Source organism: Siniperca chuatsi, linkage group LG14 (genome assembly GCF_020085105.1).
Source record: "Siniperca chuatsi isolate FFG_IHB_CAS linkage group LG14, ASM2008510v1, whole genome shotgun sequence".
NCBI lineage: Eukaryota > Metazoa > Chordata > Actinopteri > Centrarchiformes > Sinipercidae > Siniperca > Siniperca chuatsi.
This window is the reverse complement of record NC_058055.1, coordinates 1,863,582-1,887,567: the sequence shown is the minus strand read 5'-3', so window position 1 is coordinate 1,887,567 and position 23,986 is coordinate 1,863,582. Positions and strand designations below refer to the sequence as shown.

Sequence of the window (23,986 nt, the reverse complement as noted above, 5' to 3'; positions counted from 1 at the left end):
AAGGAAATGCAGTTGTAGCATGCATATTAGAAGCATATTGGCTCTTTATTAATCAATATAAAGCACTTATTAATGCCTTATTCTGCATGACCCATATTCTACAACTGGGCCATTAACTAAGAGTTTTCCCTCAAAAACCGACTTTGACATTAATGTTCAGACCCTTTTAGCAACGTTATTTCTAAAAAGCGACTAGCGACAAATTTAGCGACTTATTCAGAAAAGGCGAGAAATATATTCAAATATATTATATTGTAATTCATTCCCATGCACGCTGCAGCTCTTCTGCCAACAGTGTCTCTTTTCCTCTCGTCTTGCGCTGTGTGCAGGCAGTCAGTATGCGGCAGCTTCACTCTTTCTCTCCGGATCTCTGGATGTAAATATGTAAATAGTTCGTTTGATCTTGTAAATATTTAAATTGTTCATTTGTGAACAATTTTTTTTTTTTTTAACTTTTTTTTAACTTCAATTACACAATGTCCCTGTAGTGAGTTTGTGATTATTTGGCCAAAGATTTCTCTACCTATGTTTTATACAGTATGTCTTAAATTAAGGTGATCTCTCCCTTACTGCACTAAGCTGTATGCAAATGAATGTATGATGATGTCATCAACATGCAAACGAGTGTATAATGTCATCTGGCGACTTTTAGCGATTTTTGGAGCTAGTGCTAGCTACTTTCATTGGAAAAAAGTTGGTAACATTGGTTGTTGTACATTAATTACGATCTTCATATGCTTTGCTCATTATGGGCCTTTTAAGGTGGTAGTACCACAAGAATTCTCATTCTCCCTTAATAACACTTAATAAATATGGTCTGTTCTTATGTAGTGAAACACAAAATTACAAGTGTTAATAGAGTCCAAATAACTGTAAATGAAGTCTTTCTAACTCAGAATATGTTCCCCATTCTAAAGTGAGGTCTTGCTCATAACTAATTCACTAGTAGTTTGACACTTATTAACCCACACAGGTTCCCTATTCTAAAGATGCCTCCTCTTCACACTTCCATTATTCTACAGTATATCCATTTTACGAACTGCATGTCTGTTTACTCCCTGTAACACCTCACAGTGCTTTTTCATCCTTAAGTTAGTTACTTCACTTTTCACAGATAGCTTTGTACATATTGTTAATAGTATTTACCGTAGGTTTTTGTATATAGTTTTTTTTTATCATTTTGATAATCACCTCATCGTCTTAGATAACCATTAGCGACGTTCGCTAGTCAGTCAGTGTAACACCAATGTTAGCCTGCTAACGTTAGTCGCTAAGTCACTAAGGTTGAAGGCGAAGGTAATGAAGTTCGCTACGGTCCTCGTTAGGACTCCGGTGCTGCAACTGGATGTAGCAACTTCTTTAACCTGTTATCAGCAATTTAAGTTCACCAATAGAGTTTCTTTCTATTAGAGTTAAGTCTTTGAGTCTATTTCACTCAAATGGATATATGTCACACTACATTGTGCAAGTAGAGAATAATGGATTTACTAAGTGTGAAGAGTTGTATAATATGGTCATGCCCAATAAGGCATTAATAATTGCTTTATAATGACTAATAAAGAGCCAATATGCTACTAATATGCATGCTAATAAGCAACTAGTTAATGGTGAATATGTGTACCTTAATATAAAGTGTTACCCAAAAATTATAAATACAAAATGTATAATATCAGTGTAATATGAGTGAATGGGGCAAATAGAAAGACTTGGTTAAAGTGGGAATGAGGGCAGTACAAAAGGTAGTGGTATGGTAATGTGCAAAACCAGCATAACAGAAAGTTTCAAGTCATTTATTTATGGCTTCCATGTCTCATTTTTCCTAAAATCAATGATCAGCTCCTTGGTTTTGCTGACATTGAGCATTCGGTTGTTATATGTGCACCACTCTGCAAGATTGTTGATATGAAGTCTCATCATTGTTTGAAATACGGCAATCCCGCTATATCTGCAAACTTCACAACAGAGTTGTCTCTGCAGTCATGGGTGTACAGCGTTAACAGGAGGGGGCAGAGCACACAGCCCTGAGGGGCTCCGGTGTTCAGTACTAGAGAGGAGGAGGTGTGACCAAACAATCCAAACTGTCTGGGGTCTGTTTGTGAGGAAGTCCAATATCCAATATCCAAAGCCCAAAGTGCTAAGTTTGCCAATCAGTTTCATGGGGGAGTTTGAGTTGAATGAATAACTGTCTGAACCGTGTCTTAGTACACGGCCAGGAATCTTATCAGGCACAGCAGCTTCACTCACATTCACTCTCAGCAGGGTTCTTCTCACCTCCGCTTTGCCCCTTGGTGCCAGCTTTCAGTCTCGCTCTGGTGGTGCTGTATGTGATCACCACATCATCAACACATTTGTTGCTGTATGATGTCACTTTACCGCTTATTACATTTACCATTTTTTACCAGCAAATGCTGACTGTTGCATGTTTGTCACTCAGTAGGAAGTCTGTTGCAACTTTTGCATACAGTGACATCTCGCCCACCTTTTACAGACTGAATAACCACCAGTTCAGTCTGAATCTTAGTGAGAAGATTCCAAAGGAAATGTTACTGAATTTTAAGGCTGCAACAAAAAATTTTGGTCGCACTTTATTTTACAGTACACTAATAAGAAGTAATAAGCCATACTTTGTATTAAATTAGACCAAAACTAGAAATAATATGTTCTTTATTAGATAGTAAACAAACAAAGTTCTACCCTAATTAGACACCATACACCTAAATTATGCTGTAATTAGAAACCACATATCTTCTTCAAAAATAAACATAACTCAAGAAGCTTTATGCATTTTTGCAAATTAAGGTTTAAGGACAAAAACTCACCTAATTTGCATATTTAGTTATTTTGGATCAAAAGTATTGGGATTTTGGATAAACATGTTTGTAAGCCTTCTGATAATCAGGGAACCATACTGTTTGTTGTTGGCTTATTTTTGAAGAAGATTTAGGTAAGGTCAGGGTGCAATATAGGTCAACTTGAGGGCCACTGTCCCCTGAACGGTTTGTCATTCTGGTTAATCAAACCACATTCTAACACTCTCTCATGTAGGTTAACATGTAGGGAAAGAAAATCTTCTAATCGAAAGGGTGATTTCTGATGGAATACCCCTATAGTGATGTTTCCAGCTAATAGGATACAATAAGAATGTCTCAAAACGGTTCTGAATGGGAACCCCACTGCAACATCTGGAGCTGAGAACCATGCCATTTAACATGACCAGCGAAAAATAAACTTACTAGTAACTACCACAGACACCCTACACCTCTCTGTAGTAATATTAGAGAAATGCTACGTAGGAAAAAAAGACCAGGCTGTTAGTGTTTGGCCCTGAAAATGAATCTAGGCCAGTAGGACTATTACACTCTCTATTAATAAGCTGGGAACACACAGGTTTAACGAGCGTCGACCATTTTAAAAGTAGATCTATACTTGCCGTGAGGGAAGCTTGTTGAAACCCAGCTGCCCAACCTTTGTTCAATTAGTTTGTATCTTTTTGTGATCACTTCTGATGTAAAGCTGTTTTATCATGAAACAGGTAAGCAGATTGTTTATATTTGTATGCAAGCAGCTTGTATTTTAAGATATTAACAGCTATTGTACTCATTTTCAATCAACAGGCCACACATTTCTATAACACGAGACAAAACTCCAAATCCAGACTTGTCAATTAATAATTCATGATTTATAATCTCACTCACTTTTGAATGTTTTCCAACATGGGTGTGTATCTCTATAAAACTAGGCTGAGGTGGCTCTTGTGCACTCACCGATAAGATCTGGTCGCCTCTCCTCAGCTCTCCACTCAGGTCAGCAGGCCCTCCTGCCAGGATGAAGGAGACAAAGATGCCCTCGCCATCTTCACCACCCACGATGTTGAAGCCCAGGCCTGTGGAGCCTTTGTGGAGCACGACCTTCCTGGGTTCCCTGTACAGACAGTTCAGATAGTACATCAGCTCGGGGGAGTCGGTGGGTTTCAGCATCTTCAGCTCGGCGTAGGAGGACAGAGAGGTGGTCAGCAACCGCACGGTAGGTCGACAAAAGCCTCAGTGATGCTTTGCTCAGGCAACAGAGCTTAAAGACTGCTGGAGCTCCACAGGGGGATGGTGCTCTACTTAGGATCACTTGTCCCCAATTCAGTTCTGACGGAAGAGGAACCTCGTCACACACAGACTGGCTTGCTTTCTCTCTCTGTCTCTCTCTCATAAATGCACACACACTAGGATACATGCATGGGATGTGTACAAACACATACTGAAGGACAATAGCTCCCTATAGGGTTGTAGTAGCATTTGGGTTATCAGGGTACAGACTCAAATATAGACATGCTTTAGACCACAGACTCCCATTTTAAGAAGATTCGGATCAAGGCTCTCCATACGAAATTGTTGTTGTTGTTTAGCACTGAATTAGTACCTAAGTGTACATGAAGAGACAATGGTGGGCGTGAAACCTACTGTATGATGACAGAAGTCATTCTTCTACATTGCCAAACAGGAATAATATCTAGCAAACTAAACAACACTGAAATCAAACTATTCCTATCAAATCAAACTAGTCCCCTTCCAGAGGACAACCAAGAACAGGATTGTCAAAATGAATGTAAACAGCACACTGCCATCTGCTGGTGAATGCATAAACTACAGGGGCATGAAGCAAGGCCACAACATTGGGCACTGTTGGCCATTTTGATTTGAATTTTCTCTTGTTCTTCAGAGGTACTAATGATGTGTCCTCTGTGATCCTCCAGTTGTTTCAGGACACCATACAGTGTTTCACTGTCAACAACGCCAACCTCCTATTCACCGTCATTCGAAGACACATCGGAGTTTCTGGCTTTAACAGAAACGTGGTGGTTTTAACTTGACTAAACAAGCCAATGTTAGTACAAACACATGATGTTTTATGTTAAACTGTAATATATCTTGTAGTTACTGACAGCACCCTCTCTTTGAATTCTAACCTTGAAAAAGGCTGAATAAAATCATCCCCAACAACAGGCTAATTTGCATACATGCAGGCATTTCATGTGGAGCACAGATACCCTGATTCCAATCTTCCTTCTGCCATTTTCAACCATCTAGTGTTTTATGACAAAAACATCTAATCTTCAAACTTCTGATCACGCAACAATGCAGTTTTGATGCCCTACAGAATGAATTGACATTTTGTTGAAATAGAAATAAAAAGAGTTTGCAGAAAGCTGAAGGAATCATTCATGTAAAGAGCAGAAGAGACTTAATGTGGAGAGAATTGTTTCTTCTTTGTATGTATATCGTACCTAGCACAATGTCTGTGAATAAACTCTATCACAGTCTATGTTCATTCATTGGAGAACAAGCATTCAGTGACAGGTTTGTTGCTGTTGTGTTATTTTGGCTGAATGATTCACATGAGATACTTAATCAACCCCCCACGGTACTGTAAATATGTGATTCATGGAACATTATAAACATAAATCACTGGTTACAATAATTTAACTACAACAACAGTTAACTTTGGTGGTTCAGCTTGCTCCTTTCATAGTCTGAAATAATATCTGTGTACTGTATCTGCAGAGACACCTAATGTATGAAGCCCAAGATGTACATCTATTGTACAGAGTTAGGATCAGGTTAAAACTGGGTAATTATTTTTTGGATGGAGTTGTACAATTGAACCAAGATAAAGGTATAGTCTTGGATTAAATTTGTTAAAACTAAAATTACCATTCATAACATAACACAACATAACCAGTCATAACATGTGCATACTACTACTGAATATTTACTGCATCGACCACCCCCCAATACACTACATATCTACACATACATATAATTTGTAAAACCACAGCATTTCAGATATTAGCAGGTTTCTATGAGTTCATCTTTGATGACGTGTGTAGACCTGTGAACATGGGAGGACCAAATTTGTTATATAAAATAACCAGAATGAAATCAAACCAGAGTACGTCGGCTCTACATATGTTAAATTCCCAAAGCATTCATCCAAATCATATGTTTCACATACTCTGCGCACAATTTATGATCCGTAAGGCTGGTGACATTGTGGGGGTGGAGCTGGACTCTCTGGCGGTGGTGTCAGAGAGGAGGATGCTGGCCAAACTACACGCCATCTTGGACAGTGTCTCCCACCCGCTCCATGACAAAGGAGCACCTTTGCTTGACCAGCTTGACTTTGACGAAGACTCATCCCCCCAAAAAGCACCACAGAGCGCCACAGGAAGTCATTCCTGTCTGTGGCCATCAAACGCTTTAACTCCTCCCTCTAAGTGTCAGTCTGTATGACCCTAGGTCACTAAACTGGACATTGATCATTAACATCTCTGCAATACTTAAAATAATTGTGCAATATTCTCTGTTTAATACTCCTGTGCAATATACTCTGTTTTCAGTTTAAATTCCCTATTTATTGATATTTATTCATACTTCTATTACTACTGTGCAATATCCACCATCTCATAATCATCTTAATAAGCTACACTTATCTTAACAGTACTCATTATTGCACTATTACTTATTACTTACATTATTACATTGTATTATACCGTACATACTTATCAACCTCTAAATCCACTTTGGTACTTATACTTATTTTAGCTTTTATACTTATATCCACTTTGTACTTAATTTATCTTACCTGTATTATAGCGTATTATATTTTGATTTGCATAGTTCTTCTATTCCTGTGTGCACTGACGTGATAGTGAGCAGCTGTAATGAGTAAAGAGTTTCCCCTCAAGGATCAATAAAGCATTTCTGATTCTGATTCTGATATTCTTAAAATAAAATTGTATCAGAGAGGAATAGTGATAGACCCAAATTGAAAAAAACAAACACTATTTCTAAAGGGATGGATTAATCTGCATTACAAAACTATCAAAAGAAGACATTTCTCAAAGGCTAATCTAATTTAATGCTACAGTTCATTTTAAGTCAGCTAGGCTTTGCCAAGAGCTCAGCAAGGCTCCTGAATGACTCAATCTTAAAGATGTTAATACAGGCTAATTATTTCATGACCCTTTGGTGCACCTTTAGTTGCCCAAAGTGCCAGAGATTCACTGTATATTGGATCAGTCATAGGAAAAATGCACTAATAACACATTTTTACTCTCATTAACTAAAATGAATCTGTGAAGGAACTGCGCTACCATGGTAACAGCAAAAACCAGGAAATTTATCATTGTTTCATTCACACATGTAGAGCAATAAGAAAATGTGTTTGGACATGGCAGGCAGACTTGCCCCCACACACATATTCACAAACTGATATTAGTCCACTGGCTGATTTTATTGGCTGATATTGGCCTACCACAGATATAAAGTATCAGCATATATGTTGGTCAACTTTGTTTTTACAGACCATTATGCAGAAACAGATGCAAAATCTAGTAATAGTGTCACCACATAGTTTATCCAACAGAGTGCGCTCCAACTCTATTGTATACAATGCTGTGGCAAGCAAAGCAGAATGAGAGACAAAAAGCAGCTCTCAGCGATGTCAACCCTTTAATGACATTTATCACAGGAAAAAAACTCATAATCACAGTAGCACAATACAGCTGGGGTAAAGAAATTTAACAGCTACCTCACTAATGGTTAAAAATATAAACCAGCACAAAAATGACAAGCACTGCCTCTCTATCCTCAAACCGTAAACACCATTCTTTTTGTGCATCCCATTGTTGGAAATTGTGACATTCCACATTTAGAATTGGCCAGCCAAAGCCCTGTTCATGCTGTGTCATTGCCAACATAAACCACCATGTTCTGAACAGACACATTACAAACACTAACATAAAACAGCAAAGTTAACAAACTATTCAGTACAGCACTAGGCATGATGGGAAATGAGGGCTGTTGCTACAATATTCTCAGCCTTGTCTGCAGCTCTTTATACATCCATGGTCTGCAGCACATGTCAGAGTATGCATCACAGCTTCACGTGTCTTCACGGTAAGTTGCTAACTAGTTTGTGAAATACATTTCTGGAAAGTTAATAAACAATGACCCCATCATTTTCCCTTTTGGATATAACTCTAATATAACCCTGTCCCTGACAACCGTCATGTCACTCATGCTTATCACATCTGTTTGCTATTTTAGTGAGGTAACTAGCCAGCTATAGATTGTCAGTACAGTCAGTAATTTAGCAGATTGAAAGGTAAGCATCAGATCATCTTTTCATCATTCTGCAGTTCAGCAGATGACGGTGCAGTGGTGGTTTGAGTCTGTTGAGTATTGACTTCACGCTACGTTGTTAACGTTATCTGACTAGTTGGTGAGATGCAATCATGGAAAGTAAATAAACAAAGTCCCCATATTTTTCTCTCCTATGACAACCGTAATGTCACTCATGCTTCTCTCACTCATTTACTACATTAGCTAGCTAGCTAACCATGTAGCTACTTTCATACTGTGTCAGTTGAGTGGAAGCTAATGTGTGAGCATCTTAGCCCATTCTGCCTATATGTTATAACATTAATAGGAGTGTTAATGGTAACGTTACATATATTCACAAAACTGTTATGTTCAGGACTCGTAGTTGTGGTATTCCACCGGATACGCTGAAAGATTCTCCTGAACAATTATAGCAGAGGCACTGCTCTTGACTCAAGTCACCATCAAGTGTGGCATATACCAAGGTGATGCACTATCCCCGCTGTTGTTCTGCATAGGCCTTATCCCCCTCAGCCAGATCATCACAAAGAGTGGCTACAGATACCGGTTCCGAAGTGGAGCAACCATCAGTCAACTCCTCTACATGGATGACATCAAGCTGTATGCCAGGAATGAGCAAGACATCGATTCACTGATCCACACTACCAGGATCTACAGCAACAACATTGGAATGTCATTCGGACTGGACAAGTGTGGTCGGATGGTATCAGAAAGAGGGAAAATGATCAGAACTGAGGGGGTTGAACTACCAGAAGGCAACATTGCAGATGTTCAGGACAGCTACAAATATCTTGGGATCCCGCAAGCAAATGGAAACCATGAGGAGCCAGCAAGGAAGTCAGCCACAGCCAAATACCTACACAAAGTAAGGCAGGTCCTGAAAAGTCAGCTGAATGGGAAGAACAAGATCTGAGCCATCAACACATACGCTCTGCCAGTCATCAGATACCCCGTTGGTATAATAAGCTGGCCAAAGGAGGAGATAGAGGCCAATGATATCAAGACAAGGAAGCTCCTCACAATGCATGGAGGGTTTCACCCCAAATCCAGCACCTGTACAGACTGTACACTAAACAGAACTAGGGAGGCCGAGGACTAGTGAGTGTCAGAACCACTGTCCAGGATGAAACAACAAAGATCCAGGGGTACATCAGGACGATGGCCCCCAATGACAATGGCCCCCAAGTGAATACCTCAGGCAGCAGAAACCTGAGGATGATGAGGAGGAAGAGGATGAACCACCATAGAGAGACATGCCCCTGCACGGCATGTACCACCGACAGATAGAATAAGTGGTTGATATCAAGAAATCCTACTAGTGGCTGGAAAAGGTTAGCACTAAAGGACAGCACAGAAGCACTAATCATGGCAGGGGTGAAGGACAAGGTTTTTTTATATATATAACCACCCACCACATAACCACCACATGCCGCCAGAACAGCTTCAATGCACCTTTTCATTCTACATATCTCTGGAACTCTAAACAAGGGATGGAACACCATTCTTCCAAAAGATATTCCCTCTTTTGGTGTTTTGATGATGGTGGTGGAGAGCGCTGTCTAACACATTGCTCATAGGTGTTCAATTGGGTTCTACTCTAATTGTTCTAAACTATCGGGTGGTCTCATCCTTCGAGCTCGGGTCCTCTACCAGAGGCCTGGGAGCTTGAGGGTTCTGCGCAGTATCTTTGCTGTTCCCAGTACTGCACTCTTCTGGACCGAGATGTCTGGTGTTCTTCCAGGGACCTGCTGTAGCCACTCCTCCAGTTTGGGGGTCACTGCCCCGAGTGCTCCGATGACCACGGGCACCACTGTTGCCTTCACCTTCCAGGCCTTCTCCAGCTCTTCTCTGAGCCCTTGGTACTTCTCTAGTTTCTCATGTTCCTTTTTCCTGATGTTGCCATCGCTTGGTATCGCCACGTCAACCACAACGGCTTTCCTCTGCTGTTTGTCAACCACCACGATGTCAGGCTGGTTCGCCATTACCATTCTGTCAGTCTGGATCTGGAAGTCCCACAGGATCTTGGCTCGGTCATTCTCTACCACCTTTGGAGGTGTTTCCCACTTTGACCTCGGGGTTTCCAGTCCATACTCAGTGCAGATGTTCCTGTACACTATGCCAGCTACTTGGTTATGGTGCTCCATGTATGCTTTTCCTGCCAGCATCTTACACCCTGCAGTTATGTGCTGGCTTGTCTCAGGGGCCTCTTTGCACAGCCTACACCTTGGGTCTTGTCTGGTGTGGTAGATCTGGGCCTCTATTGCTCTGGTGCTCAGGGCCTGCTCCTGTGCAGCCATGATGAGTGCCTCTGTGCTGTCCTTCAATCCAGCCCGCTCTAGCCATTGGTAGGACTTCTTGATATCAGCCACTTCAGTTATGTTCCGGTGATACATCCCATGTAGGGGTTTGTCCTCCCATGATGGTCCCTCCTCCAGCACGTCTTCCTCTGTTCCCCATTGCCTGAGACATTCCCTGAGCACGTCATCTGTTGGGGCCTTATCTTGGATGTACTTGTGGATCTTGGATGTTTCATCCTGGATAGTGGCTCTCACACTCACTAGTCCACGGCCGCCTTCCTTACGGCTAGCGTACAGTCTCAGGGTGCTGGATTTGGGATGGAACCCTCCATGCATGGTGAGGAGCTTTCGCGTCTTAACATCTGTGGTCTGTATCTCTTCCTTTGGCCACCTTATTATTCCCGCAGGGTATCTGATCACTGGCAGGGCGTAGCTGTTTATTGCCTGGGCCTTCTTCTTGCCATTGAGCTGACTTCTTAGGACTTGCCTTACTCGTTGGAGGTATTTGGCCGTTGCCGTCCTGGCATTGAGTCATATGCTTTCTTGTAATCAATCCAGGCAGTGCACAGGTTGGTGTGTCGGGCTCTGCAGTCTTGGGTGACTGTTCTGTCAACCAGGAGTTGGTGTTTGGCTCCTCTGGTTCCTCTGCCAATGCCCTTCTGTGCTTTGCTCATGTATTGATCCATGTGTCCACTTATCTTAGCCGCGATGATGCCTGACATGAGCTTCCATGTTGTGGAGAGACAGGTTATTGGCCGATAGTTGGATGGGACTGTACCCTTTGCGGGATCCTTCAGGATCAGCATTGTGCGCCCTTCGGTAAGCCATTCAGGGTGTGTCCCATCTCTTAGCAGCTGGTTCATTTGTGCTGCTAGGCGCTCGTGGAGTGCAGTGAGTTTCTTTAGCCAGTAGGTGTGGATCCTGTCATGGCCCGGTGCTGTCCAGCTTTTCATACCTGAGACTCTTTCTTGGATGTCTGCCACTGTGATGGTAACTGGATTCTGTTCAGGGAGGTTGCTGTGGTCCTCTCTCAGAGCCACCATTCACTGTGCATCGCTGTTGTGTGATGCCTCCCTCCCATATACTTTTCCAGTACTCTCGCAGGTTGAGTTGCGAACAGCCAGTTTATTCTTCTGGCTTCATTATCTCTCGTGTACCTCTTTAGGCAGTTGGCCAAGGCTTGGAGCCTTTGTTTGGCAGTTTTGAGTGCTTCAGGTATGGGCATCTGGTTGTACCTCTTGGGTACTTGTTTTTTCATTGCACCTCTCTCGGCCTCTGTTAGTTGGCTCACTTCTCTCCGTGCCTCCTTGATTTTAGCCCCCAGCCTTCGTTTCCATGGTGGGTACTGTTTCTCATGGTTGCTCTTATAGCCAAGCATCTCGAGGATCACTGCTGCTGAAGTGTATATCAGCTCATTGGTTTCAGTGATGGTTGTGGTAGGGATCGCACTCAATGCTGCACATCTTCTAGGGAGTGGGATTTGAATACATATATATATATATATCAACTCTTTATTTGTATAAATCAGCTATAAATGGACAAAATGAAATCTATAAATTGTTTGTGAAAGGCTGCAGGTACAGGAAGTCTGACACTTTTCAGGCTCAGGCTGATATTGTAGGATTAATAGTATCGATTGTGCAGATGTGTAGGACACATATTTGGACCTAATTTTTCCTGAATGAGCCAAGATGTACTTGTAAGAGAAAGTAAGAAAATAAGAAGCAAAGTTACACTGTTTTGATTCATTCATGATTCACACTGTTCACACATCTAATGATTTTTATTTAATGAATAAGCATGGATAATGCTGCGGCACGTGTACTGGCAACAACTAGGAAAAGAGATCATATCTCTCCAATATTAGCTTCTCTGCACTGGCTCCCTGTGAAATCCAGAATAGAATTTAAAATCCTTCTCCTCATCTACAAAAGCTCTTAATGATTGGGGTTACTTGTGGTTCCTAGAGTCTCCAAAAGTAGAATGGGAGCCAGAGCCTTCAGTTATCAAGCTCCTCTCCTGTGCAATCAGGTCCCAGTTTGGGTTCAGGAGGCAGACACCATCTCCACATTTAAGAGTAGGCTTAAGACTTTCCTCTTTGATGAAGCTTATAGTTAGGGCTGGCTTGGTTGAGTCCTGAACCATCCCTTAGTTATGCTGCTATAGGCCTAGACTGCCAGGAGACTTCACATGATGCACCTCTTTCCTCTCTCCTCCTCTCCCTCTCCATCTACAGTATATGCATTTTTATCCCATCACTGCATGTTACTAACTCAACATCTTCTCTCTCCCGTAGTTTTGTGCTTTCTCGTCTCTCTCGTCTCTCCTTCTGTTGCTTTCAGCAGGTATTTCTGCCTCCAGAGCTGCAGAGTCTGGATCTGTGGTTGTGGGCCACCTGCTGCCCCTGTGTTCCTGCTCGACAACTCCTACTACAGTTGTTGTTATTGGCTGTTACTGATGCTGACATTATTTTTCCTATAGCTGTCATTCCGATTATTACTAATTTATTAATATTAACACTACAATTACTATTCTACTATATTAAAAAAAAAAATCTACACGGTCTTTGCATTGTGCCTCCCTCATAGGATACACCTGTGGTTCCTTACTCCTTGTTTCCTTTGAGACACATTTAAGGGATTGGAACATCCTCGATGATGGTGAACCTTGATCTGCCATTATCAAGGATGGGAGGAAGCAGAATTATCTGAATGAATGATTTCCTTCTATTACCTTCTTTAGATATGATGGTGATTGAATTCAACTTAATTTAGACCTATAGCGATAGGTGCTGTATAGCACAGCAGCTAAACATGAAATGTAATAGTGCTAAATTTGTTTCAGTGACTCTCTAATTCTTACATGCCCCACCTTATTCCAACACATTCTTCTTTTGGAACTGACAACTGAGTTTCTCCATCTATGGTGTAAGCCTAAAAGTACCACTGGATAAAACTGGCAATGTGTTGGTGGTAGATAAGGCTAGGAGGCTCCTGCTAAATCAGAGCCCTGAAGAGAGAGAGGGAAGTGGAGGGAAGAAGAAGGCATGCTAGCTTGAGAAAACAACACAAACGCGTGGTTGCCGGGGGCTCAAAGTAGGGAGAAAGCGACTGAATGTGTAAGAGAAAGCCAGGTGGTTATAAAGAATGATATGGTAATGCATGGCATGCCATTTATATGGTGGGCAAGTACCTGGTGATGTCCGTGTCAGGGAACAGGCTTAAGTGATAGCTTGGGAGGGGGGCGGAGTGGAGGAGGCTTTTGTCGCACTCCACTGGGGAATAGTGTCGGGGGGAGGGTGCTTTATCACATAGTTTGTTCACAGTGCTGTAAACTGGCTCAGGAGGCCTACAGTGGAGTGAGAGACAAGAGTAGAGAGGTTAGTGTCCAGAGACAGAGGTGGGCATGAAGGGTCTGGGATAAACAAAGATGATGGAGGCACACAGATAAAAGACAGGAAGAATAATAGAAATAAAGCAGTATAAGATGAGGTAGAGAGAGCAAGAGGAAGTACTGGTATATTTTGTAAATGGTATATGGTTGTTGCTGGTCAAAACACAAAAGTCAGAGAGTTGGCATGCTTTACATCTTAAAAAGAAAAGGTACTTGAGCAGACTAATTTCCTGTCATAATCAACCAGATATACTGATATTATGTACTTTGTTATGTTAAGGGATTTTTTTGCCATTGAATAAAGAGATGTGACTGCTGTGGCACAAGTTTGATGCAGATATAGATGTACATCATAGCCATAGTCATAGTTACAGTATTTTGGCTTGGCAAGGAGGTTTATCTTCATTTTAGGGATATTGTTAGTTACCTATGATTACTTACTATATATGTCTGTTAAAACCAGATTATGTAATTTATGCAAAACCTTGGCCATTGTGGCCACATGAGACAATTACAGGATACTTGTAAATGCTAAAAAGTATTTTGATGGTAGCACAAGTAGCAAAGAGTAATAAAATCAGTGAACTGACTCAGTAATGTCAGTTATACAGCAATATATATCTAAAGTTTTCTAACATTAGCCACCATAAACTAGTGGTCATACCAGACCAAGTAAGACTGTGGTAGCAAAATCAGTACAATGGATTGAGCAAAGGTGTGTTTTATTGCTCATCAATTCAACTCTATATTTGTAAGAGAAGGAATGTGTTCTTTATTCTTTCAAATGTTATATTCTCAATTTAATGTGTTTGCATGATCACCAGACAGAGTGATCTATTGGAGACACTTTAAGAACAAACTTTAAAACTTCTTCATTGTGGGCCACCTTAATATATTTGTACACCATAATTATGCATGATAACGTTTTAAAAAGTCATTATTCATATATCTTTTAGATAATAGAAAGGTTATCTCTCAGGAGAAAGGTTTAGGCAGAAACATTCAACTGTACTTCAGAATTTCTTCATAACATGCATCAGGCATCCAAAACAAAATGAAAAGGGGTGCATGCTTAAAAAAGTGTCATGATGTCCAACGATTCCTTGCGACAAAGAAACATGTGTTGACGTACATGCGAGCATGCAGTATGTGACACACTAAATATCTCACCTCAACTGGAAGTGCTGTGAATCAAACCTGTGACCCTCCCCGTCATCTAGCGAGGGATTTCTAATAGGATGGAAAAAGTAAACTTTTGATAACCAACCACTGATAACCGTCTTTTATTATAAAACACTGTAATTAGCTATTTACATTCACTGATCAAAGAAACACTTAGATGCATGCGACATAGAACCAAATGAGGCAACCGAAAACAGAAAAAGCTATGTCCTTGAAAGTACTGAAGTAAATGTCAATGTCAGGGATTTATAGTCATCAACAACATAATCACGAAACATCAGAGTGTGTTAGCTCATACACAGTATGCCTGCATGGAGAGGCAGTGCTAATCTGCTGCAGAAACACTCATTCAGTGAACACTCAGTGGGTGCATGTCTGCTGTTTGTGACCTGATTCAAGTGTGTTAACTGGAGCATGCAGTACAGTATGTGAGTTTGGAAAGGAGTGATTTATGCATAATGTGTGTGTTTGAGACACTGGTCTGTGTGTGCATGTGTAGTCTGTTGATGTGATACTGGTAGTCATACTACTGCAGACAAGATTAGAGTAGATGGATATAATGCAGTTCTTGCCTGCATCTGGTGATATGAGCTGCCCTTCAGGCAAGGGTGTTTCACTAATCATATTTCAACAACATGCCATGTCCATGCCATGTTGGTTCAACCAACCAACATGGCAGTGCTATCACAGAAAGTATGACTGTGAATGTCTTAGGACACCAAACAAAATTAGGTCTCTTCAGCTGCTTGCACAGTGCTTTTCTGTAGACAGCAGACAGCAATGACAATAGTGAGGAGGATGAACACTGCAGGGTTGAAGCTTAAGTCATGTCAAAGGTCAGAGATCAGAAAATCATGTCTTATGTTTAACTGGAGTGGTCAAAAACATGCCTAGAACCAAATCTTTTATACCAGTTGTATTCTACTATGATTCCTGCATTCTGTGCTTGTACTGAGTCTCAATAATGACCCACCGGTGAGAATCAGAAGCCAGAGAGGTCTGAACAGTTGGCTCAGTTTCTCTTGCTGAATCATTCATACTGTATTGAGCTGAGCTGAGGCAGCCAGTCAGTACAGATCAGACCAACATGCCTTGTAAGGACCCATAGGTGTGCAGCTAGTTTGTGGGGGCACGGTTCTTCTCTCTTTTTCTTTCACTTGCCCGGTGGAATCAAGACAAAGTGTCAAAGAAAACAGGATCTCAAACATGCTGCTGTTTCAAAGGATAGCTGTGGAGAATTGTGGAGATTATCTGAAGTAGCTATTCTACTAAAAGAAGTTTCAAATGAGAAGCAATGATGTGAAAATAACTGCAGACAACATGTTGAGATTCATATGAGTTTGGACAGCGATAAATTGCCTAATACTTGGACTTCACACCCTATAACAGCCAAAGAACTAAGGCATTTTACTTGGTAGGCTCTAGTAAATAAAGTAATCATTTTGGTATGCCATTATAACATTCTAATTGACAGTGATTCCTAACAATCTGAAACCCACTGCCAGTCTTGCTTTCCTATCCAGCTTATTTTGCCTTCCTTTTAGTAGAGTATCTCCATTAGGACTTAATTCAGTACATGAGCTGCTTGGCTCCCAATTGTAATGAGCACAGGATATCTAGGGTTAGTAGGAACAGGTGAACAAAGGTTGGAGTAGACGGAACAACTTTTGAATGATTCTGCTTTGCTAATAAAGCAGAAGAAATTCTCCCCTTCTCCCTCACTTGGCTTAGCAGAAATATCAAAATTCAAAATTCTGACATTTAGAATTAAATTAGAATGAATGAAGCTACTGGAGATAGTGAGGATCCACTTGGCTTTGTAGCATTCATACTATTTGTTGTAAATGTATATGTAGTACACAGTGAAGAAGAGTGACAGAAGCTACACTTTAGGTCAGCAAGGTAATCTCAAAGGCTATTAGGGATGCACCTTGGCCAAGAGCAAATAGTAAAACTCTTAACTCCAAAGTGAATGGAGAACTAATCCTTCACTCAACAAAGCTTAACACAGGGGTCCTCCAGTTATCCTTCGAAATGAGCTTTTGTTATAACTCTGCTGCAATAGTCTTTATTTTGCAAATGGAATATGACAACACAACGTAATTCTTGCCACAGCACACAATGGCCTAATCTAACAAAGAAGCATTATGGAGTGTATGTATTAATTTGCTCATTGTGATATCCACACATTTTCCTTGTTGTGCTGCTTAAAAATGTGCTTTAATCTATCATTCTTCAAATGCCGTGACAACCAATAAACAGACCAGCTGAGGCTGCCACTCAGATCAAACCCCGTGTTTGACAAGCAGCAGGGGGAACATCCACCTTTGGCAACAGTTGCTGAGCAGAAAGACAAAAGCTTTACTCTTAGATTTGACTTGATAGGAAATTTGGCCCATTTGGTCCCAAGCCTTATGGCAGCTTGCTTTGGGATTAGGTGTTCGGGCAGCTGAGGTGGGGAGCTGCTAATGTTTGGCTCTGACTCACTCCAGTAAGCCATCTTAAGTTTTCTTCTGTTTGGACTGGGAGCAGCTGTCAGAGAGGAGTGACTGAAAACCCAACAGGTTGAAAAGTACATAAGGAAAGGGGAAAAGACTGTTGAGGAATAACCTGGAACTTTCTGGGCTCATTTAAGTTCTGAGACTGGGTTTTGTTTCCATTTCCACTGTTCATTAAGAACCAAAAAGGTTAAAAATATGACACAATGAAACCTTTAATTTTTATTTAATATTTCTGTAGAATAACTTAAAAATAAATAAATAAAAATATTTATAGTATTTACTGTGTTTGGCTGTACACTTTAACAGCTCTCCCAAATGCTGTATAGTGGCACTGTATTTGGCATAGTTTTGAATTCCTCAAAGCTGATTTATGACGATGGTTAATACCGACACACAAATAAGCACATAAACTTCTAGGACTGCCCAACTTGCAGTCGCCATCACTTTCCTGCACTGCTTCATAAAAATGGCAGTTGTAGCAGTGTAGCCTATTAGTGAGTGTAGCTTATCTTTACAGATGTGACAAAGGATTCGTCATTTCAGCCCCTGAGCAGACTCACTAAGTTCCAACAATTGGTATATGCCTTGAGTCAGCTAAAATGATATATCCTGTTTTTTATGGTTGTTTTTTTTAGCAACCAAAAAAACTCAATACCACAGAAACAGGCAAGATTCACTTTGTCTATCAAAATCTTTCTCTACACATTGTGCAAATGTATTTTACTGTGATGGCACTGCTGCAGGACCTGAGGCAGCCTTTACTATAACATCATTTCCACTGATAACCAACATTACCAAAGCCTTTCTGAACAACAGCTTGCACCACCAACACCAAAACACAATAGAAGTACAATGGCTCTGTTGTGTTTAATTATAAAGCAATTACTTGATGCTCCATGGTTTCCAGGCATGCGTCACAATGGCACTAAACAACACATTGTCCAGAAAGAAATCATAAAAAGCGACATTCAGCCGCAAACACAACACACCACAACAGAAATAAAGGACTACAGCAGACCAGTGGTTTTCAAATTGCTGTTTCTGAGGATCTATTTTATAAACATTTGTTTCAGTACATATGATCAGAATGTAATGTTGCAGATCCTGATTGGGGATCAAGTAACCCACCTTTATCATCCCATAATTAGTTTTTTGAGGCTATCTTTGAAAAACACTGCAGGGAAAACTGGACACAGACTTTGGGATTAGTGGGGATAAAAAACCCAAACAAAACAGATGCACCAAACACTAACACAAATCAGTCGGGACAAGAGGGAGACAGGAGGAGCGGGTTGGACAAAGCGTCTACCTGTAGTTTTAGTAGTCTGGTAGGAAGGGAGGTAATTACCGTAAGAAGGAAAAACCATCCAACCTGTTTATATCCTCTTCCCCCAGTAAGTGCTTGGGGAGGGGGGAATAACTTCTGGGGGAGATGGGGAGGACACCAGACTTGTACTCCAGAGTGCCACTGTCGACGGGGGAAGAGATATGATTATCCATGGCTGGAGAGAAAGCTGTGGAGGAAGCAAACAAAACAAACTAGCTGACACATGATGCCAAGAGAGTATTGCTGCACACGTTGTATTTCTAATTTTCAATATTTTGTATTCGAATTCAGTTTCAATTAGAGTGATCCTCTAACATAAAAATATACTTATAAAAACGAAAAAAGAATCTATCTAAAACACAGTTTGCAAGCAAAAGCCCTACTGTACTGCTTCAAAGGAATTCCCTATGTGTAACTTAACAGTAAAGATAAAGTGAGTGTTATAAACTGATTTTCCAGTGACAAATTTTAGTTGAAGTTAGAGACTGAATAATGCTGGAATTTTATATGTTCACAGGAAAATGTGTAACAAGTCCAGAGGGTTGAGTGTCGTGAATGATCACCTGATTCTGAAGTTCAATGGACCGTTTTGGCCTCTTTTAGCTTGTTGTTTTGGTTAAACATAACATTTATTGTAATGCTCAGTCTCAGTGCTCTCATCAACCCCATTTTTAACAACAGCAGGCGGCAGCTTTTAGCGAAAAGGCTCTGATAAAGCCACTGTACACTACCTGCCCAGCACCAAACAGCAGACAGCAGCAAAAGTTAGAGAGAGACTAGCTGGTGAACATAGTGAAGCATTTAGCAGCTTAAGAGCTAGAATGTCTTTTCAGCAGTTGGTGGAGTTCAAACCAGAGCTAAAAAGAGAGTGAATATTGTACTTATATCCATCAGGTGGACAGAAACATGACCTCAAATTAATACTTATGTTGCTCTGTTTCTGCTAAACATGTAAGTAGGCAATTGTTTATGCCTTAATATGTGATAAGTGACTCACAGTCATGCTTTCAGATGTGCACACAAATCCCATGTGTAATAATCAGTACACATGACACACTTAGACACCTTTTACATTTAGTGAATAATGCTCTCTGCAGTCTGGTTCAACTTTTGTAACGACAGATGACAAGCCAACTGAGGACTAATCAAATAAAAGAGGTGAGGACTTACAGTGTGTGATATCAGGAGGCCCATAGGGATCTGATAGGTAGACACTGGTGGGCTTTCCCACCTTTAGGTAGACCACGTCTGACGTATTCTTCAAAATGGCCACAGCCTCTTCATGAGACACTTCCTCCAGACTGTAGTTGTTTACCTGTCCAGACACAGATATAGTCCTCGTTTGTTCACTCAGGAGTTTTAGAGGCTCCCTTTTGTTTTCTTACTGCTCAATTCAGATTAGTCCAGTGTGGTCGCGGCCTCCAGGAGACTGGATTATGACAGATGGTGTTCGGGTAAGAACTCGACAGTAGGAAGGTAATTAAATTAAGGGCTGGTTAAGCAAGAGGGATGCCCTCCTCAAGAGAAAGCTTGCTGTTACACTACTGAGCCAGTAGGTTGCCACTTTCTTGCTTTCAAAATGTGTGCCAGAGACTCATTTCATCATTTAATTATCATTTAGATGGAAGATGCTGAAAGAATGTTGTCAGGTACAAGCACATTGCCTGATTAATACACTGCTGGTTAATGTGCTGTACACAGTGTAACCTGTTTCATGGAATCGCCATTAGTCTCTTGGATATCTGTATATAATAGTGACCATTGTATTAACATGATAAAGATGCTAAACAGGTTCAGGTCCGGCTGGTGAAACTCACCAGCAAGATCAGTGTGATGTGGGGCTACAAGGCCTGCGTGAGATTCACCAACCCATCGTTATCATTTGTCAGCACATCAATAGCAAAATGTTATACTCTAAATATACTTTGGTAAAAATATGATATTTGAAGCAATATATAATGTAAAAGCCAAAAGAATAGCTGCATTTGTAGGGTGTATATAAAGACATTAGAGGATATTGGGGACTGTATTTGAATGAGAGAAAACCTTTATTCTGAGGAGTTGAAACAGAAATGATATTTCTCTAGTTGTCACCTTGAATATAAGAGTCATAACGTTCAGGTTCAATCAAGATAATCACAGCATTTGTACATTATTTGAACATATATATATATATATATACATATATAAATACATATATATACACATATACACACACATATATATATATACACACACATATATATATACACACATATATATATATACACACACATATATATATATATATATAGTATTTACATAAAATAATATGAATAAGTTAAAATCCCTTCATACAGATGCTGTGCACCTTCATGCTATTGTCATTGACCTCAATATTATGAGAATATAATGAATTTTGAATATATTTAATTTGTTATGTGTTTATCTACCCTAAGTGACCTGACACAGCAGTGCAATGGTACAGTATGTTTAATCCAGTTCCACACAGAGCTGAATAAACTTCCCAAAGGTCATGTTTATTACCTGACTGTTGTACTGCATTACAATGGAGAGTGACTTCTATCTGTCTAGTGAGCGTGGTGGGCTGGCCATTTTTTTTTTCTTTGCTGTTTAATATTCCAGTGTTTCCACTGAGGTTCAGTGAAGGCATACTGTATTTTCATATCCTTCTGCAAGCTCTTAAAATGGAACTCATTTGTGTACTCACCATTAACAACCTGTCTCCAACTTGTAGCCGGCCATCCTTTTGCGCTGCCCCGCCATCAATTATCTTGGTGACGTATATGCTGTTGTCACCAGGGATGTGCTGGTTTCCAACTCCACCTGCAATACTGAAGCCAAGCCCTGTATGTGTGTTTGTACATATGCCAGTAGTTGGTTAGTTTCTGGGTTGTGTGTATGACAGATTTATGTTAGACATCAGACACTATACCACCACTATATGATGATGTGTATCATGATATACAGTATGTATCCAAATAACTTCTTAACCAAGAAGAGAAGTTCGTCTAAATATTATATGTACACACATTTGAATGTTTTCTGCCACTTTTTTTGTTAGAGGAACAGAGGAAGCTGCAAATGCTTGCTGTATTTTGAGTGAACCACAACCCCCCCAACACAAAGGAAACACTGTCTCCCCTGCAACATTATGTACTGCCATTTTCTTTTATTGAGCTAGGGAAAACTCTATGGAATACATGGTCAAAGGAAATTAATTCAATATAAATTTATTTTATTTAATCTTACCATACACAACACATGCTGCAGTAACGATGACCAGTGAAACTGAATCAATCTGATTACCACTCCCCGTGAAAGTATTTAGATGAGCATCAACCGCAGGACAGAAGTGAATATTATCAACTGTTAGTCACCATCAATCTGTGTGATGTGTGTGTGTCTGAGCCCACCTTTTGGTCCTTTGATGAGTTTGATCTCAATGATGGTCTCCAGCATTGGCCTGCGGCGCCGCACATACAGCCGGACAATAGAACCTGCAACCTTCAGGGCTTCTACTGCCTTACTGTGAGAAACTTCCGACACATCTGCATCATTCACCCGCAGGATGCAGTCGTTTACTCTGGGAGAGGAACAGTGTGGATTAGTGATGTTAATTATTGGTAATAATTAAGAGCAAGGCTGCACTCACACTATTTCATTCTTCAAAAACTGAACTGAAAAAGTGAAATAAGTGGTAACTTTTGTGAGGGAGGGAAATATTGTACTCTTTACTTTTCAGGTCAACATTTTACATGTAAAAGGTGATCAGTTTAAAAAAATACAATGCATTCTTATAAATCAAATAACAGTAGTTAAAATTAGCTCTACCTTTACAACATTAAAATGCATAAATAATGTGTTCGTACATGAGTTTTAGATTGCATATTATACAGTTTTTTATGTATGTCTGTGATGTGTGAAAGAGACAGAGTGGGTTAGCCTATGAGTGAGTGTGTGCATGTGGGCAAGCACACAAGTGTGTAAAAATCAGAGTCAGCAAGCGGCTCAGTTTTTGAATTCCCCTGAGGTGTGAACCAAAACATCCATGCCCTGGCACTCAAGGACACAACTCTCCCGGGGGTGCTCATAGGGACCAGCTGGGACCCAGCACACACACACACACACACACATACACTAAATCTCATGCATACATACACACCCACTTCCACCAGTGGGAAGCAGAGCGAAAAAATGTCTTCTGGCATCAAAAAAAAAAAAAAAAAATTAAATGAAAACTTTATTTTATTTTTCTTCTGTTTCAAAAGTACTAAGGAAACAGATACATTAGAATCCTCATAATTCAGACAGTACCAATGCATTAAGGTAGTATACCTACAGTAAGTCATTATTTTGTAGTTAATGTTATAGGTAAACAAAGAACTCTTGTTGGTGATTACTAACAACAGTCAATAATAGCTGCTCTACATTGTGAGAAATGTCTGAACTGAGATAAAATAAATGTAAATGTCTAAATGTATAGAAATCTTTCAGAGATAAAATGGTGGGGTTTTTGTGGGTTTAGTCCTGACTACATCCATGATTTTACCTCTCCAAAACAACAGCCTCCATGAGAAACACTTAAAATGCTCCAAGCAATCCCTTAAGCCGATAAGTATGCTTAGTGCACTGCTACAGTGTCCCAGAGCAGCGACAGGAAGGGTGTCTGGCTTCTTTTATGTTCTATAACCAAATCCCTATCAGGCCTCCTTCCTCACAGAGATCAGACTTCCCCTCCATCCATAATGCATTAGTCTTGCTGCCCACCTTGGAGTGGGTGACCATCAATGAGGCTAAGTGTGATTTATGCCCGGGCCTGCTTCTTCTGCTCGAGATTGACGCTGTGCATGCATTACGCTCCTCTCTAGCATCTGTGATCTGACAGTAATGCCCCAGAGCTGCAGCTTGGAAAAAGAACAGGGAGTGGCCTGCAACCAAAACCGGTATTATCCATCACTGCTACTCTAAAAAGGAGAACATATATACAAGTACATACCAAATGCCCCCCCATTACTGAACTTATTAAGGAATTACATCTACATTGACCTATTCAAACAAAATCATACATAACACGGACTACCACGTACAAGGTCTGACAAAGGGAATACA

The 23,986-nt window shown here is 40.5% G+C and overlaps 1 protein-coding gene across 46 annotated transcripts in view; it reads right to left on the bottom strand.

The window, feature by feature from the left end:
• Positions 1-23,986, bottom strand: part of dlg2 (discs, large homolog 2 (Drosophila)) — a 208,837-nt gene that overhangs the window by 23,293 nt on the left and 161,558 nt on the right. For 37 of the 46 annotated variants that reach the window (XM_044222406.1, XM_044222362.1, XM_044222370.1 and 34 more), the window contains 7 exons: positions 22,291-22,460; positions 21,585-21,721; positions 20,045-20,189; positions 18,896-19,061; positions 15,035-15,094; positions 13,664-13,819; positions 3,765-3,921 (listed from right to left, as the gene is read on the bottom strand). In XM_044222406.1, coding sequence (XP_044078341.1) covers positions 3,765-3,921; positions 13,664-13,819; positions 15,035-15,094; positions 18,896-19,061; positions 20,045-20,189; positions 21,585-21,721; positions 22,291-22,460 — 991 coding nt within the window. The remainder of the gene's footprint in view (positions 1-3,764; positions 3,922-13,663; positions 13,820-15,034; positions 15,095-18,895; positions 19,062-20,044; positions 20,190-21,584; positions 21,722-22,290; positions 22,461-23,986) is intronic. The other 9 variants (XM_044222381.1, XM_044222388.1, XM_044222396.1 and 6 more) reach the window with 5 other exon arrangements.